This window comes from Thalia democratica, chromosome 5, assembly GCF_965202585.1.
Source record: "Thalia democratica chromosome 5, ktThaDemo2.hap1.1, whole genome shotgun sequence".
Classification (NCBI taxonomy): Eukaryota; Metazoa; Chordata; class Thaliacea; order Salpida; family Salpidae; genus Thalia; species Thalia democratica.
In genome coordinates, this window is record NC_139169.1 from 40,943,705 (window position 1) to 40,960,535 (window position 16,831).

Genomic DNA, 16,831 nt, shown 5'->3' on the forward strand with positions numbered 1-16,831 from the left:
AAAAATAACTGCTTAAAATTTAAGAGCTTAGTACAAGTTGTAAGCAAAAGTAAATTTTATAATTAGTCGTAAACTACTAGGAATGCTTGTGGATTTTTCAAAACCCCTCTATTTAAAACACACACTTTCATATTTGTCTTCATTGAAAGTACAAAGTGAAATATTTTTATATTTAATCTATATAACTTAATAAAATACTTAAACGTTCTAGAAACTTTTCTGTATATGTTTAATTTTAAAACATTCTCTTGCAAACAATATATTTTATACTTTTTTTGTTGCCTTTGTGATTCAGAACGGTAGTTTTTCAAAGACTATGCATTATAGTAGGTTTAATTTACAAGTATAACAGCTAAACGATTAACAATAGTTAATATCAAAAACGATTTGATAATTTCTATATACAATAATAACTTTCTATTTCTTACAAAAAATTACCAAACAATATTCATTTACTAATTATTATTTTTTAAATTAAATGAATTATTATAAAAAGAAATTTACATTACTGCTAGGCATGACAAAGTTATTGCTCAATAAGTTATCTGGTTTGTTGTTTTTTCTACGTATATAATAATAGTTCAAAGTATAAAAGTTAGAAAAGTAAACATCCATACTTTAGTTTTAACAAACAAATTAAACTAAAAAATAACATAATGGTCGATGTTAAATTAGTTTTAAATATGTTTCTGTAAATTAAAAAACTCATTAAAAAAGCGATTAATTTCCTTAATGTTTAGTTTTTTACGTTGTATATTAATTTGTTGTTTCAGTTAATGTCGTGGTTTTAATAAATTTTTTTACATGAAAAATACTTATAGTTTTGATACAAAAGATCTCTATAAAAAAGTTATACAAAAAAACAGACTAGTATCTAAAAAAATATTTAAAGCATTACTCTGAAGTCTAGATAGACACTACGAATAAAAGTATCAAATAACTTATGAAATTTTAACCATAAAAGTTTTCTGTTTATTTTGCTAAAACACTAGTAACTAACAATTTTTTACTTTAATTGTAGTCATTGAAAAAAAAGGTTATTAAGTTTGCAAAACAAAACTAAAATTGGAATATTGTTTTTAAATGTTGCAAAACTTTTGGTTTAAAATAATTTTCAAATTTTGTTTGTGTTTTTAGATGAAAATAATTTTATAGACGTTTGCACTAGTTTTCAAATACCTTTATACCTAAACAAAAGTAACATTGAAACTTAAAAGATTAATGTTTAATTTCGGTGAGTTTTTTAAATGTGGCAATTTAAGTGTAAACTTATTTTATAAGTAAGATAAAACTTCATCATTCATTGATAAACTTTAGAAAGTAAAATATCAAAAATTATTAAGTTTTTTGATATTAGATTTTTGAACACTTTACAAATTGATAAGGGCTTAAAATGTTGTTTTGCCTTAAACATTTTTAAGATTTGGAGAAAAAGCCTTTTTTTTAAATACTAGCATTTTATTCGACACTTTTAAGTATATGTATATATCTATCCAAAATTCTAAAGTTTTAGCACTATTAAACATTTATATTTACAAATTAAAGTTTCTAGCTAACAAAATTAAGCCTAATATTTTGCTTATTTTTACGATTACATTAAATTAGTCGTTTGAATGACTATTTAAAAAACATTTGACAAAACTTACTTTATTTTAAAGTTTTTTGGTAAACAAAAAAAAAACTTTTTTTTACAACTAAATAATCAAGTATTTAAATTAAATCAACTTCCACAAGATTGTTTTTATTTTTTTACAATATCAATAAGTTACAACAATAGAGTCTAATAAATATTTGTTTTTGTGGAAAAAATCTGTTAAAAAAAAACTTATTTGTTTGACGTAAACCTTTTAAAATCAGTTTTTGTTTATGATAAGAACAAACGAATAAAATTATTGTCTAATTGGAAAATATTTATACGAAATACTTCTAAGGTCATTAAGATGTAATTAGTCTAGTTTAGTCGTTTATGTATTATGAAAAATGAGCTAAAAATTAAAAATAGCTTAAGACTTTTATATGACTACCACAATGTCTCTGAATATAAGAATAAGTCTTAATACATACATTTTTATATGTTAAAATTAAAAAACGTGAACATTTTCACAAACCCTAAAACTTAAGTCTCATAATGAAAATGTTCGGTAAATCCTTTCCTGTTTATCCTACAGCGTTTAGAATATTAAAAAGAGATTATACAAAAGCTATTAATCAACATTAGATTTTGACTTTGATTAATTCTTAAAAAATATATGTTCCTTTGTTTGGAGCAACTAGATTTTCTGTAAAATGACACCTGAAATTTTACAAACATGTATGTAGATTCAGAAAAATTAATATAAAAAAATTGTTTTTAATATTTTTTCATTTCAATCTGTTCTGCTGAATATTTGTCGTATACAAAACTTTGACATAGCTATATAGTACGAATAAATAGTCTATTTGAGTTTTATAAAAACTCTAATATAATAAAATAAATGATTTATCTTAGCTTATTAGTTTACAGGTTATAAAATAAAAACTTAAACATAGATTTTGCAGTATATGAATTTTGATAAATTTTTAACTATTATTTAACATTTGACACTTTTTTACAAAATCTTCCTTTTATTTTTTTCAGTTATATCATCGATAAGACTAATCAAAAAGAAAAGAAATACTTATTTAGGTTTAGTAAAATAATGTAACTTAAACCTTACAGTTTATTATATAAGTTTTCGTAAATAAGCATATGTTGCTGTTTAATCTAAACTTATTTTATTCAATATTTATTCAATTGCAGTAAACTAAAAGTGTATGATAAATAACGAAATATCATAAGATAAGTTAAAATAAAAATATGTACAAAATATTGAGATAAAAGGTAGGTTTTACGTAATAAGTAAAGTCTTTGTATACTATAAACAGCATATGTAAACTATTTATCAAATGATTAAACTGTGAAGTGGCTCTACGATGTTTAGTTAGTAAATGCATAAATATCAACTAAAAAAAGCTATTAAATGTTTTACAGACATATAAAAACTTTTTCAGAAAATTAGACAATACAAACATTTTTCTTTCTGCGTAGTAAAAAAGATGCAATATTAAAGCTCAAAATAAATTTTCATAAAAAAAAGTATTTATGTATCCTAAAAAAGAGAAAGTTTAACAACTAAGCAAATATTTCTATACATATTAAACAAACCTTATAGAAATTTTTGTATAAAAAATGTAAAATTTATATATATATATGTATATAGTAGTTAAATGTACAGTATTAAAAAGTTAAGCATATAAGTTTTTCTGATTAAAATTTTGCTTATACAAAGATATGAAATATAAACTTACAAAGTTATTGAACTACAACAATATAAAACAAACTAACATTTTTAATATTTACAAATAAATAAACAATCGTTTATTACTTAAGCAGCTTTTATGTATGGTGTGTGTAAAAACTCAAATACAACATTATTTTCCTGCTAGTATTACAAATAAAGCATTTATAGATTTGTTGCCAATATATAATTGAGTACGTATTATATACACACTTATAGAATATCTGTAAAATTTTCTTACATTAGTTTTACGTTAAGTTTTAAATCATTTTTCTTACAGCTAATTCAAAATAATTGTTAAATACTAGTAGTAATATAGAGGGTTTTCTTTGTCATAATCAGAAAGAAATTTGAAAAAATCTTTGTTGTAATCTTTAAATTCTATATTTTCAGTGCTAGGGTTTGATTGAAATTTTCGATCTTTTATTGGCTTGATTGTTTTGTTTGGTATACTTACATCAAACTTATAATCGATTGAATCTTGTAAATAATCATTGTTGTTACCGATATAATCAGCTATTGCATCAGCTTTTTCTTTTTTGATCTGTTTTTGTAAATCTGAGGAATTACTTTTTGATTTGCGAATTTTTTCATGTAGTCTTTTTTGATTATGCTTTTTGACCAAATTTAAATTATGATAAGAAAGTCCATTTGTTTTTATGCCAACATCTATAGTATTAATTGTATCAAACAAATCTAAATCTGAACTAGCTTTAGATAGAATTTTTTCCACTGAAGAAAAATCATCTTCATCTGAAAGTACAAACTAGTTAAAAACTTTACATCAATTAGAAAACATAAAAGCAAAACAGTTAGGTATATGCTATAAAAGTTAAGTTTTATTTAGTATTTTACATGATTGTTTTAACAGTTTTAAAGTTTAGTAATAACTTAAGTTATCAATGGTTTACGACTAGAGTATAAAACAATAACACAACCACCTTAAATCGTAAATTTAATAGATAGAAAACCAGATTCTTTTTTTTAACGTAAAAACTGAAGCCAAACTAGTGTTAAATTAAGTTTTAAATTATGATAGAACTAGTTGATATTTTATTAACTTTTTTAGTTAAAAGCAGTGTTTTTTAAAGTATACATCTGTGCTTAGCAGAATTTGAAAAACACTGGCTTAAAGTATTTCTGCTACTAGACATTTTGTAGAAAGAAACGATCAAAACTTAAAAACACATTCTGTTTGATGGAAACAGCTTGCTATTTAAATCTTATTTTTATTTATTTTTTTTTAAAAGAAACAAATTTGTTTACGAAAAATAACACTTAGAATATTTTAACAGTTTTCTTAGACTTGTCAATTTAATGCAAACTTAATATATTTAACTTTTAACAGCATAAAATAATGACATATTATAAAAATTCATACCATCACAATAATCAGCAGAGCTAGATCCTTCTATAGATTCTTTAGTACTTTCTAAAAACAATGTTTAAATGTTTTTTTTTCTACTTGTTTACTTTAAGTAAAAATGACTTTTTTTTTACGTAAACTATAATCCTCGTAAAGTATTAAACAAGATTTACTTCAGAATTAATAAAAACACAAATTTATTTTAAATTTGTTATTCTCGAAGTGTATAGCATAAAATTATACTGTCTTTATTTTGTCATTTTAGGTATTACTAATTTGTCTTAATAAAAATAAAACATAACATTTTTTTACATTTATAGTAAAATGATGCTAACAATATAATTTATCAAAACTTGTACTTTGTCGCACTTTTTTAAATAAAATAAAAGTTATATAATAGAAGCTAACAATATATATGGTAATCACGTTTTTAGTTTTATACAAATTTGTTATTAAAATTATAATAAGTTCGAACAAGTCTAAACAACCTTACCTGTAACGGTGACTGGTATACTAGGTGTCAGTGTTGTTTTAGAAGCTTGGTACATTTCTGTAAATTTTTTTTTTATAAATAGCTAACTTTCCTACTAAATAAAAACTCAATTTTATCTTTTTAGCATATCTATTTGAACTTTGATTTAAAGGGTCGGCAAACCTTTTCTTACGGGACAGCTCTCCTTCGTGTTTCAAAGATTATAATCAACTTTTGAAAAATAAGTCATACTAAGTATTCTTATAAATAATGTTTACAAATGTGGTCGTAAATTACTTTTGAAAAAACTGTAGTACTCAAATAATGATAGTTTAAGTAAATTTAGACTTTAAAGTGTTTTAAAACATTTTAGTACTATACTTATGTCCACTTACTTTTATAAAAAGTTATATTTGTTCCAGTTTTCGTTATACTACGTATTTATAAGAGCTAGAATGAGTTACAGTCAAAATTGTTTGTGTTGGTATTTAGTATGTATCTTTTATTAGTGTAATTTTTACAATTAAGAAACATTACAAAGAAATTAAGAAAAATTTGAAGTTGCAGCCTATAACGCATAAAAAAAAATTGGGTAGAGATGTGTTTTTACTTGTATAAGTTTTCGGTTGATTGGTAGTCAACATTGCCTTTGTCGATGCTGTGTGAGTACCTGCTGCAAAAAAACTAATTACCTACTTATATTATAAAATAAATAAAAACAACCTAGTTTACTATTTTATCCAATATGTCAAATAAAATATCTAAAAAAAAGCTGTCTTACTAGTATGAGTACTTGTTCGACTTGAAGTTAATGCCGGCATAGAAGACGTATGGTAACTCTCTGTAAATCAACTAAAATTTATATAGTTATCGAAATTGAATCTAATTTTTATACTAAATTGCATTACAAAAGCTTTTGAATAAAGATATATTTCAAATTTTCAAAATTAAGCCTAAAAAAATATGATAAGCTTTAAAATTTAGTTTTAGTAAAATGAAATATATTAAAAGATAAAACTTAATAACTTTTAATAACAGATAGTTTGAAAAATAACAAAATCATAAGTTATGTAGAAACTATACTTGATATATTTTCACTTACTTTGTAAGCCTTTTATAGTTGTATGATTAACGAAACCTTGTTTGTAATAAAAGTTACGTATATAAAAAGTATTAATGCAAACTGGCTATTGATGTTTAGCTTAAAAAAATTAAAAAAACTATGTCTTGTCACTAGATTTTTAAATTAACTTATAAAACATTGATACAAACTGTTTCACATTGTCTGAGATGAAATACAAAAACACAGTGATAGCTTCTAATTATATAAACAAATCAACTTGTTCTACGACGGAAACAAGTTTGTTCATTGAAAATTGTTTTAAGTAAACAATTGCCTTAAATTACTTTTTTTGGAACTAATAATAGTTTAAAATGCAACTAAACTTTTGTTAAAAACTGGAAGAAACTATAAGACTAGACGTATGTTTCATACATATTTTTAACATTTTAAAAGGTACTCTTGCAAGTTGAAAATTTTCTAAATCTACTTTGTAACTTAAAACTAAATTTATAAAACTGTTAGTTTATCAGTTTGAATTTTTCTTCCGAAAAGTCATTATATTTCTCATATACATCAAAAAACTATTTTTTATAATAGAAAACCTGATAGCGCAAAGTAAAAAATGATAGCTTATCTATCTGTTTAGCAAAATATTTTTAAAACTAATTTGATTGGTCTAAGTTTTCTAAAATGCTTTCAACAGTTAAGTTCAGAAAACGTAAACCAATCAAATTTAATGTAAAAAAATAATTAAGCAAAATAGATAGATAAGTTATCATTTTATTACTTTGCGTTATGAGGTTTTATTATAAAAAATAGTTGTTGACAACCTTTTTTTTTTATTTGTGTTAACAATACAAAACATTAAGTAATTAAGTTTCAGGTGAAGGTGAAAAATATCATAAAGTTTCGTACTTACTTACTTTATTATCAATTAACATAGCTTATTATTTTATTGAAATCTTTTTTTAAGTAGTAACGTTTCCAGCTATTATCTGCAAAGCCAAGAACACCGGATCATCGTGGCTATATTTTTTTGGGGACACGTTCAAAATCCACCTGCGATCAAAAACCACCCGATCAAAATCCACCCAGACAAATTTGAGAACTGCTTACCGATCGAGATTAAGGGTTAGAGGTAACAGTGATAGTGAAAAATTAATAAAAAAAATAAAATATATATGAAATAAGTTAATATTTTAAAAAATATAAATAAAATCGGAAGGGTTTTGAACGCGGGTGGATTTTGATAGTATACCATTTATTTGATGGATCCTAACTATTTTGAAGTAAGCTGAGTGTTGGGTGCATCATCCATGGTGCTCATGTGATTCAGCTTATTTTATTTCTGTTACTACATATACTAAATCTAAAGTTTTGATTAAAGTTAATAAAATGTTTCTTATGTTTCAAATAATTGATTTTTTTAAATTGCTTATGTTAAAATACTTGGTAAAAATGCCAAGTATAAACAAACTAAAAGTTAAGTAGCTAACAAAGTTTTCTGAACTAAACTTGCATTCGTTGATATTTTTGATCCACTTATAAAATACTTCATACTTTCTCAAAAATTAAAAAAGCTACTTTCTAATATAAATTTAACTCAACCTACGCTTTTATAGTAAAGTAATTAAATAATACTTAAATTAAGACTTACGTGTTTTTTGTCAAAAATTTTTACTGATTTGAATAAAAAAGTGAAAGCAAGTGTTCAGTTTGTTAACTACAAAGATTACATGACAAATTTTGAAGAAAATAATTTATTGATAACTAAACATAAAGATACAATTCGATACTTTTTTATAATTAAAAGTTAACTAGTCAGGTTTAATTTACAAGTTGTTTTACAAAAAGAATGTTGTTTCAGCTTGTTCTTTAAATGAAGTTAAAAAAAGTATAGTATCTGAGCAAGAGCTATTAAGTTTTCTGAGTTATATCAATACAAACTTTAACGTCTAAAAAGATGTATGGCTGCAAGGAATCACGAAACTTAAACTTAAATTTTTTTACAAATTTATATATTAGCACTTTATATTGATCAAAAATATGTTTGTTTAATACTTTAAACATAACATTTGTTAAAATAACTTTTCTAAGAAAATTTTTTAGACCTAAAGTTAAGTTTCAATATTCAAAACAATAGTACAACTTTTTTCAATTTTTCTAAATTTCAATTAAAAAAAATAGTTTAATAACTTTTTTACTAGTATTTTTAGACTTCAAAATAATTCTAAATTCTATAAAACATCTTTTAAACTCATGAAATTTTAAAAGAAACTGAATAGCTTACAAACTTCAGAATACGAATGCTTTAAAACAATCAATAAGCAAGAAAACATCTTCTAAAAATCAATTGACAGTGATTATTGTAGTAGGTTGTATATGCGCTTGGGTGTTATGATTTCAGTTTCAAAAAAGTGAGTTGATTCTGAAAAGTTCAGTTTGTTTAATTCTAATCAACTATTCATGCAGAAATAAAATCAAGAAAAAAACATTTTTAAAAGTTAAACTAGAAAGTTCTACAAACTAAAAAAGTAAAAAAAAAACTTACTAACTTGAGAATATTTTACAAGTAACAATTTAAAAGTAATAATACTAGTAATCTTTTATTACAAAACTTTACTGTTTTAGTTTTTGAGTTTCATAATTTTAATCAGGTTGTTTCAAATATTGTATTGTTAAGTAGTTTTCTAAAAGAACAAATTTTACTAAAGATTTATTGATTTTTTACTAGTCCATATATTTTAAATTTTTTATTTAAAACATTGAAAGATTCAATTAAAAATCAGTGCTAAAATCTTGTATACATTCCATTATTGAATAAATCACATTCAATTTATAAAACAATGATAAATGGTAGGAAATGTGCATTTGTAACAAACATGAAGTGAAATTTTTGTAGAAAGAAGACTAAAAAATTACTAACTGTATGGCTAAGGTTAAAAAAGATAATTCGAGGTCAGACAAAATTTAGCATTTAATCACTTATGCTACGTGATAGGGAGTAAAAAAATTAAAAAACGTTTTAATTGAATACATTGCTGGAACTTTATCAATAGCATTTTAACTTTACATTAACAAAATTAAACTATCTAATATTATTAAAACACTAGAAATTCAATAGATAAATATTTAAGCCTGCGAAAACACAATTAAATATTAAAGTTTTTACTTTATATACTTTTACATGCTTCAAACATTTAAGGTATAAGATATTAAAAGTATAAGGTATTAAAAAAAAAAAACTCTTGTTTCTTAACCTTTTTTCGGCAGTGTAAGTTCTTCTGTGGAAGTGAATACATCTGAAATAAATTGCTTAGTTTCACTCTAGTTGAGTATTTATTAAAAATATAAAATATGTTTTGTTTCTGTTAGAAAATCAAAATACTGGAATATAAGTGACCAGTATTTATACAATAAGATATACAAGACACTTAATTTCAATAAAACTAGATATATTTCGAGCAATTTTGATCAGTAGAGTATAAAGCTAACAAAAAACAAGATTTAAAAAGTTATATAATAAGCAAGTAATCAAAAAGTAATCAAGAGATTAATGAAAGACAAAAGCAGTTAGTAAAAACAAAAATAATCTAAGTTTATTTACCTTATAATTAATCTATAGTAAAACTAAAAATCAATGTAATGAAAACAACACTTATAAAGTATTATAAAAATAAAGAAACAGTATAGTAAAATCTTTTTGCTTGGTTTCCTTAAATAAAATCAAATAGCTTCTAGTTTATTCAAATCGAAAAAATTATTACAAGTTTTAATAAATTTTTATCTATTTAGATTACAACTGTTTCGACATGTTTAATAATTAACCAAATGAATACTGATGAGAATTGCTTGAAATGTATTTGGTTTTATTAAAATCAAGGCACACAATTTCAATAAAACCAGATATATTTCGAGCAATTCTCATCAGTAGTCATTTGGTTAATAATTCAACATGCGGAAACAGTTATAATCTAAATGGGTTTAAATTTATTGAAACTTGTATTTATGTTTTCGATTTGACTAAAATAGAAGCTATTTGATTTTTTTTAAGGAAACCTGTTTTATGTAAATAAAAATATTTTGACTATACTGTTTCTTTATTTTCGTAATAACTTATAAGTTCTTATTAAAATCAAAATACAACAACATAATTATAGTTGTAACAAGTTATTTTGTTATTTAACTTAACATAAATTAAGTTAAGTATTGTAGACTTTTAAACTTCAAAGTTCTGTACACTAGTTATTTAGATCACATTTAGATATCTAATAAACATAGCCTAGTGTTTTACTATGTACCAACTCTAAAAAGTATATCTATAAAGCTTGCAAAAATTTTTTTATAAAAATTAAATTATTACAAAAAAAAGGCTTAACTGTTTTCACTTTCAACACAGCATAAGCTATGTGAACGAATCATAAGCAAACGTGAAGAAAAACAATTACTTTAATGATTTTAAACTTAAAAGCGATTTAGAGTGATCAATAAAACATGGCATAAAACTTTAATCGCTCAGAAAGTTGTATACCACCCAAAAAACAACCGCAAAGTTTATCCAAAGGTGTAAGTCGAGGAAAGATAAAAAATTAATCTGACACCTTAAACTTTAGAAATTTATTCAAAGTAACTTAAATTCTCACACATGATCAAAAATAAGATGGATCAGTTTAATTCCAGTTTTAAGAGAATACGTAATTGCAACTTTGTAAATTGCTTTCAAATGAACGTGTTCTGAACTTAAGAAAACTATTTTTATATTCTCAGTCACCATAAACTGCAAGTGATCAATGTAATAAAAAATGTACTTTATTCACGTTTAAAAAAGACTTTGCGAGCGGTAAAACATATGTAGCAAGCTTTAAACTTTCAGTTTAACAGGTTAAAGTTACGTCACTGGTTTAAAAGTCGTGCGATAGCCATCTGCGGCTCTCTTTGAATGACAGTAATATAATTGTTCTACCTTTAAACCTTTGCTGCTCATCATGTAATATTTCGTATTTAGCTACCATTATAATTGATTTCAATACCTGATACGCTTAATGTACTTTTATCCTACGCACATAAGGGGATTTGGTTTTTAATGTCTTTTTACTAAGTTGATGTTTGAAACAAAGTACACATTATTATTACTAGTCATTAAGAAACATAACTTGAAATCAAAATTACGCACTTAAAATAACAAATTTAATCAGGGCAGTTCGCATTTTTTAGATTATAAATTTGTATTATTAACAATTGAATTTCCTAATGCCATGTAAAAAATCCACTAAAATTATTCTCTTTTTGTCTGATAGTATAAAGTACTTTTACGGCGAAAAAAAGTATTTTAAAAGATTAATCTTTAAACACAGCTTTAATAGAAACATAAGTTTCTAAATTCTTTTTGTGAATTTTATTACAGCTTGAAGTCATAAAAATAGATTAAAGAATATAGATTTAATTTACCTTTATTTACTAAAAGTTAATGAAAGTGCATCTAAAAACTTTTTAGTAGTTCAAGTGAACAAAAAATACTTACTTTTGATACTTAAATAAGCCACTGGTGAGTAAATTCTTATTTATTTAAAGCAAATGTTTTAAATAAAAATGCAAACACACTTTTGGTGTACGAAGGTATTTATTTTATTATAGTTTTAGCAAAACTTGTATTTTAATTAGGAACAAACGAAAGTAATTGAAAACAACTACTATCACTTAGAGTTGTGTTTTTACAAAGTTCCTAAGAGTTTGAACTAATAAACGTTTATTATTACAGAAAGTTTTGTTGTATTAAGTTTTATTCACGAGAAATAAAATATTAGCACTGTATCTTTAAATACCATCTATAATAAAATATAAGTATAAATAAAAAAAGATTGTTTACAAATTTAGCATTAAAAATTCTAGAAACAAAGTATACAGTATCACAAAAGTCATCTGTACTAAATATAGGTTCTAAATTAATGGCAGTAACCTTATCATGATTAATAGCAACTACGAAAATCTTGTTTAATATTTCCGCTAAATGTAGAAGGAAAGTGTTAAAAGATTTGGATTTAGACAGGATGTAATAATGCGTCAAAAGAAGATAAAATGCACATTTCTAATAAAGATCACGTTTTGTCTTTTGATGTTTTTTCAATGGATTTTGTGTTTCGCAATAAATTTTTCAATTATAAAGAAAAAAAATATAAGTACCTCATTTCTCAAGAAAAACTGTGATGAATACTTTAATGATTCTTGTTACTATAAATATTTTTATATTTCGACTATTTTTAAAAATTTTCTGTGATATGGTATGACCTGCTTTTAAAAATGTGTACTAATTTGGAGAAAAAAAAGTTAAATCAAAATTTTATTTTAATTTTAATCAAAAGTCTTTAAATTGATCAGTTTATAAATTACGAAATGTAGGCAAAAGTAGTATTTGGCGTTTAATATTTGTTTCTTAAACTATAGGTGTTTTTCTGTTATGTTTTTTGTTTATAGCTGAAACATAACATAGTTTAAAACCGTTTACAAGAATGAATATTTTGCATATAAGTCAATCATAAAAGAATTTTAATTTTAATATGCATTTGTAACCGCGAATTAGTTTTCAATTTAAATTTCTACCCTATTTTTTATTATTATAGACCAAAACTTTAACTTACACCTGTAGCTAAAACCTTAAGATATTTAATACAAAATAAATTTACATAAGAAACCAAGTTTTAATCTCTTTAGTACCCGTAATTTTGTAATTTTTAAAAACCCTTAATTATGCTCTCCCACAAAAATAATACGTGATAGAAAAACCTTACATAAGATAGACATTATAGAGTTTTTTAGATTAAAATGATTAAACTGCATTTTAAGATATTAGTTAAGCAAAATTTCTAAACGTTTGTTCAAAACAGACTTCATGTTTATGAAAAATCTTAAAAACTCATTAAAATGAATTATTGGTTTAATAGTTCCATTAAAAATACTAATATTATAACTTATTTTAAATAGCTTTTAAACAGTTTGCAACAGCTTAAAAACAGTTAAACCTTTGGTTTAGTATGAAGCTATGAAGTATATGTATAGTTTATATAAAAAGTGATAAAAAATAGTTATATCTGTCATTTTTAGCTTCTTATAAGATTAGTTTTGATGTTTCTTATTTAAAAAACTTTAATCACATAAATGATCTTAATCTTATAACTAAAAGTGTTAATATATTTAGTACACTTGAATAAAAAAAATCAAGACTTTTCTACTAATGATTATTTAGTTCATAAAGTGTATATTACAAAAAGTGTATGACAATCATCAGAAGTATCTTACTCAATATTTTATAAAAAAAAATACATAAGCGATTAACTATTGTAAAGCAATTAGTTGCTGAAGTGTATTGTCTGTGATTTGTAGACAAAGTAAATCTTTTTTTTAAATTATTTAGGTTATTTGAAATTATGAATAAGGAAAAAATTCCAGGCTACTTTGTATAAAATGAAACATAGAAATAGTTTTAAATGCAAACCATTAATCTGCTTAAATGAGAAAATTAAGTTTTACAAGCAACAAGAGTTTACTTTCTAGATTTATAAAAAAGCTTTCGATAATTACTTAAGTGAAATAATTTAACAATTTTTTTCAGATTAATCTAAGGCAAACCAAAAATTTTCACCGACAAAACTATTGAAAATAATTATTCATTATTTTTAGAGCTTATTTTTTACCATAATGTTGTTGGCAACTAATCAGAAATTGCAAACGAACCTCCATCTCCAGACGACGTTGCGAATTCATCGTCATCGGTCGTTTCAACTGCTGGTGTCGCACTTTCGGTAGAATAAACATGTTTGTCAACATCAGGAGTTATTGTCATTTGCTGCTCATCAGTAAAAGTGACATCAGGAGTGTTTGTGGTTGGTTCTTCCGTGTCAGATACATCGGGAATTACATCCAGTTCATCTGAATCCGTAACTTCTTGTGCATTTTCTGGTGTTAACCCAACAGCAGGAACTTTGACTACAAGAATAAGAATTATAAAAGTATAGTGTTTTAACAAATTATATTAGATAATGTATAAAACGGTTGTGTTTACATTTATAAATACAAAATTTTATGACTAATATTAATTAGTATAATTAGTTTAGTAAACATTGCTTGATTAAATCTAATTAGTTTAATTTTTATTTATTGAGTTATTTATGTTTTAAATAATACTTTAGTTGTTTTAATTTACCTTTTTTATATAAGTCTTTTTGTAAAATCTGGCAACATATACAAGGATTAAATAGTAATGAGTATACGTCACAGACTAGAATATACAAAAGAAAAACAATACCGTGATTTAAAAACATTTATTTTCAAACAAAACTTAACCAACCTTGACCGTTCAAATCTTCAGTAAAATAAGCTTGTACTCTAAAATTAGGATTTTCGAAGTTCAATTTAACTTCAGCATATATTTTCTCATCTGTTTTATTTATTTAAGAATGCTTTTAATAATAATATAGAAGTATTTCAGTTGAACTATTACACGTCTTAATTTTTCAAAAGATAATTATTAAACTTTTCTCATAACTTTAAGGTAAAATTTTCGTTTTGTGTAAACGTAAGTATTAATTAGAGTAAACTAAATTTAACAAACTAATTTTAATTTAAAGCGAAGAAAAATACTTTTAAAATACTATTTCTCGCTAGTTTTTCAAGTTTTATGCATGAAATAAAGTTTTATTTGTAATAGTCAGAACACTAAAATTAAAAAAACACAATAAAATTAGAGTGTAGTTTACTTTTTAAACTATTACCTTTATCTAAATTTTTGTTAACAATGCTGTTGATACTATCAATGTTCTCCATAATCTCGTTTCTGTGTAGATTTAGTTTGTGCTCTATTTTTGGTGGCACATCGTTGTATTTTCTTTGCACGTTGTAGCGAACTAAAAGTGGATTTGAAAAGCGTTTTCGTAATCGACCTGCAATAAGTATAATTAAAACAATGAAGTTTACAACAGTAAAAAATATTCACTAAAAAATACTATTTATTTTTATATTTTATTATTAACGATATTTTAAGGTTTTGGCTCTTTTGCTACCGTTGTTGTTATTTACGTTTTGTTTTTTTTAGTTTATAAAGTCTTGTTATAACTTTATTATTTAAAAACGTATTTAAATGTATATATTTATTTTTAAGTATAAAATCTAAACAAATGAAAAATATTTATAAACTAAACGACCAAATATTTTGACTGTTAACACTAAATATTTAGAAAAAGATTTGAATATAATTGTGACCTGTTTTAATCTATATACCAACTTGCTTTAAAGTACTTTTAGTAACAATAAATCTTTTACTGGAATATATTTAAACAAAAAAAAGTACTGGTTACAATCTGTTTAATACTAACGGTGTTCTCTTTTCCTCAATGGTCTGGATTCGTTTGATACTGAAAAAAGTAGTTATAGTTTGAAAGTGTAATTGTGAATAACAGTAAATAAAAAACTTACTTATAATTAGAAACAGTGTGATAGCAGCTATGTAAAAGTGTTTAGTCTTCATGTTAAGCTTATATTAATTAAAAATAAAAAGTTTGTTAGTAGTTTTGTTACTCCTGCAAAAAAAAAAACTTGTTCATTTGTATGATCAAAACAAACTAAACTAGTTTCAATTATTCTAGCTTAAACTATAGATTCAAATACTCTAGCTTGATTTAACAAATAACAGATAAGTTTTAAGTTCATTTCTTTGTAGAACAATTTTCGCGTTTAAAACTGAAAGTTATCATGACTTGGTTTAATGTAACCAAACTACAAAGTCATTTGTATCAGAAATTGGTTTGGAACGAAATAAAACTAGCCTAATTTTCACTAAAAAAAGTTTAAAGGTTCAATACTTTATAGAAAAACTTTTTAGGTTTAAACAAAAAATGTTGAAGTTTAAGTATACAATTTTTTCCTTTTTTATCCTCTCTCGTATAAATTTACCATTGATTTTTCAGCATGCTTTCGTCACATGGTTTGCTAATTTTAAAAAGTTTAATTATTTATAATTTAACTTGTTAATAATAAAAAAAATTTAAAAGTTTTAAAAATATTTTTGTATATAAATATAAAGTTTAAAGACAATAAATGAGCGTTATAGTATTTTTACATGTTTCTGTATACTTTAAAACCTTTAATGTAAATAAAGTTTGTTCAATTTAAAATATAAAATATACCTTCTTAAACGATATACAAACGAACTTTCTGACATAGAAATATCAATATTTAATAGAATTCTAAAGTTATTTAAAGATGTTTTTTATTAGAAATCAATGAACTTAAAGTTTTCTCTGAATACAAAAAAAAACTTGAGATGAAGTTTTATTTGGTATAACAATCTAAAATAAACAAATTTAAGTTATAATCTATTAAAAACCATTTATACATTGTATAGTTTTTTATAAAAGTTAATTCTTGTTATAACCAATCCTTACTAGTTTAAGTAATAGTTTAAAAACAGTAAGATAATTCTAACCTGTTTAGATAACAAGGCGAATAATCAGATACGTAAACAATTTATTTTTCTTCAGGCAGTAAAAATTTCGTTTTTTAAGGAAAAATATTAAAATAAGACTCTTTAACTTTAAAGTTATAAATAAAATTTGTATTACTAG

At 23.5% G+C, this 16,831-nt stretch overlaps 2 protein-coding genes across 2 annotated transcripts; both read right to left on the reverse strand.

Moving 5' to 3' along the window:
- Positions 1–3,451: 3,451 nt before the first annotated feature.
- LOC145837055 (uncharacterized) lies at positions 3,452–6,055 on the reverse strand. Its single transcript, XM_082944821.1, has 5 exons — positions 5,937–6,055; positions 5,766–5,828; positions 5,177–5,233; positions 4,699–4,749; positions 3,452–4,070 (listed from the first exon to the last, which is right to left on the reverse strand). Exons 1-5 carry the CDS (start codon positions 5,974–5,976, stop codon positions 3,622–3,624), a joined length of 660 nt encoding a protein of 219 aa, XP_082800947.1. The 5' UTR covers positions 5,977–6,055; the 3' UTR covers positions 3,452–3,621.
- A 1,989-nt stretch (positions 6,056–8,044) lies between these two features.
- Positions 8,045–15,789, reverse strand: LOC145836168 (uncharacterized). Its single transcript, XM_082943981.1, has 7 exons — positions 15,684–15,789; positions 15,584–15,622; positions 14,984–15,151; positions 14,560–14,649; positions 13,947–14,198; positions 9,479–9,520; positions 8,045–8,646 (listed from the first exon to the last, which is right to left on the reverse strand). Exons 1-7 carry the CDS (start codon positions 15,733–15,735, stop codon positions 8,582–8,584), a joined length of 708 nt encoding a protein of 235 aa, XP_082800107.1. The 5' UTR covers positions 15,736–15,789; the 3' UTR covers positions 8,045–8,581.
- Positions 15,790–16,831: the final 1,042 nt, after the last annotated feature.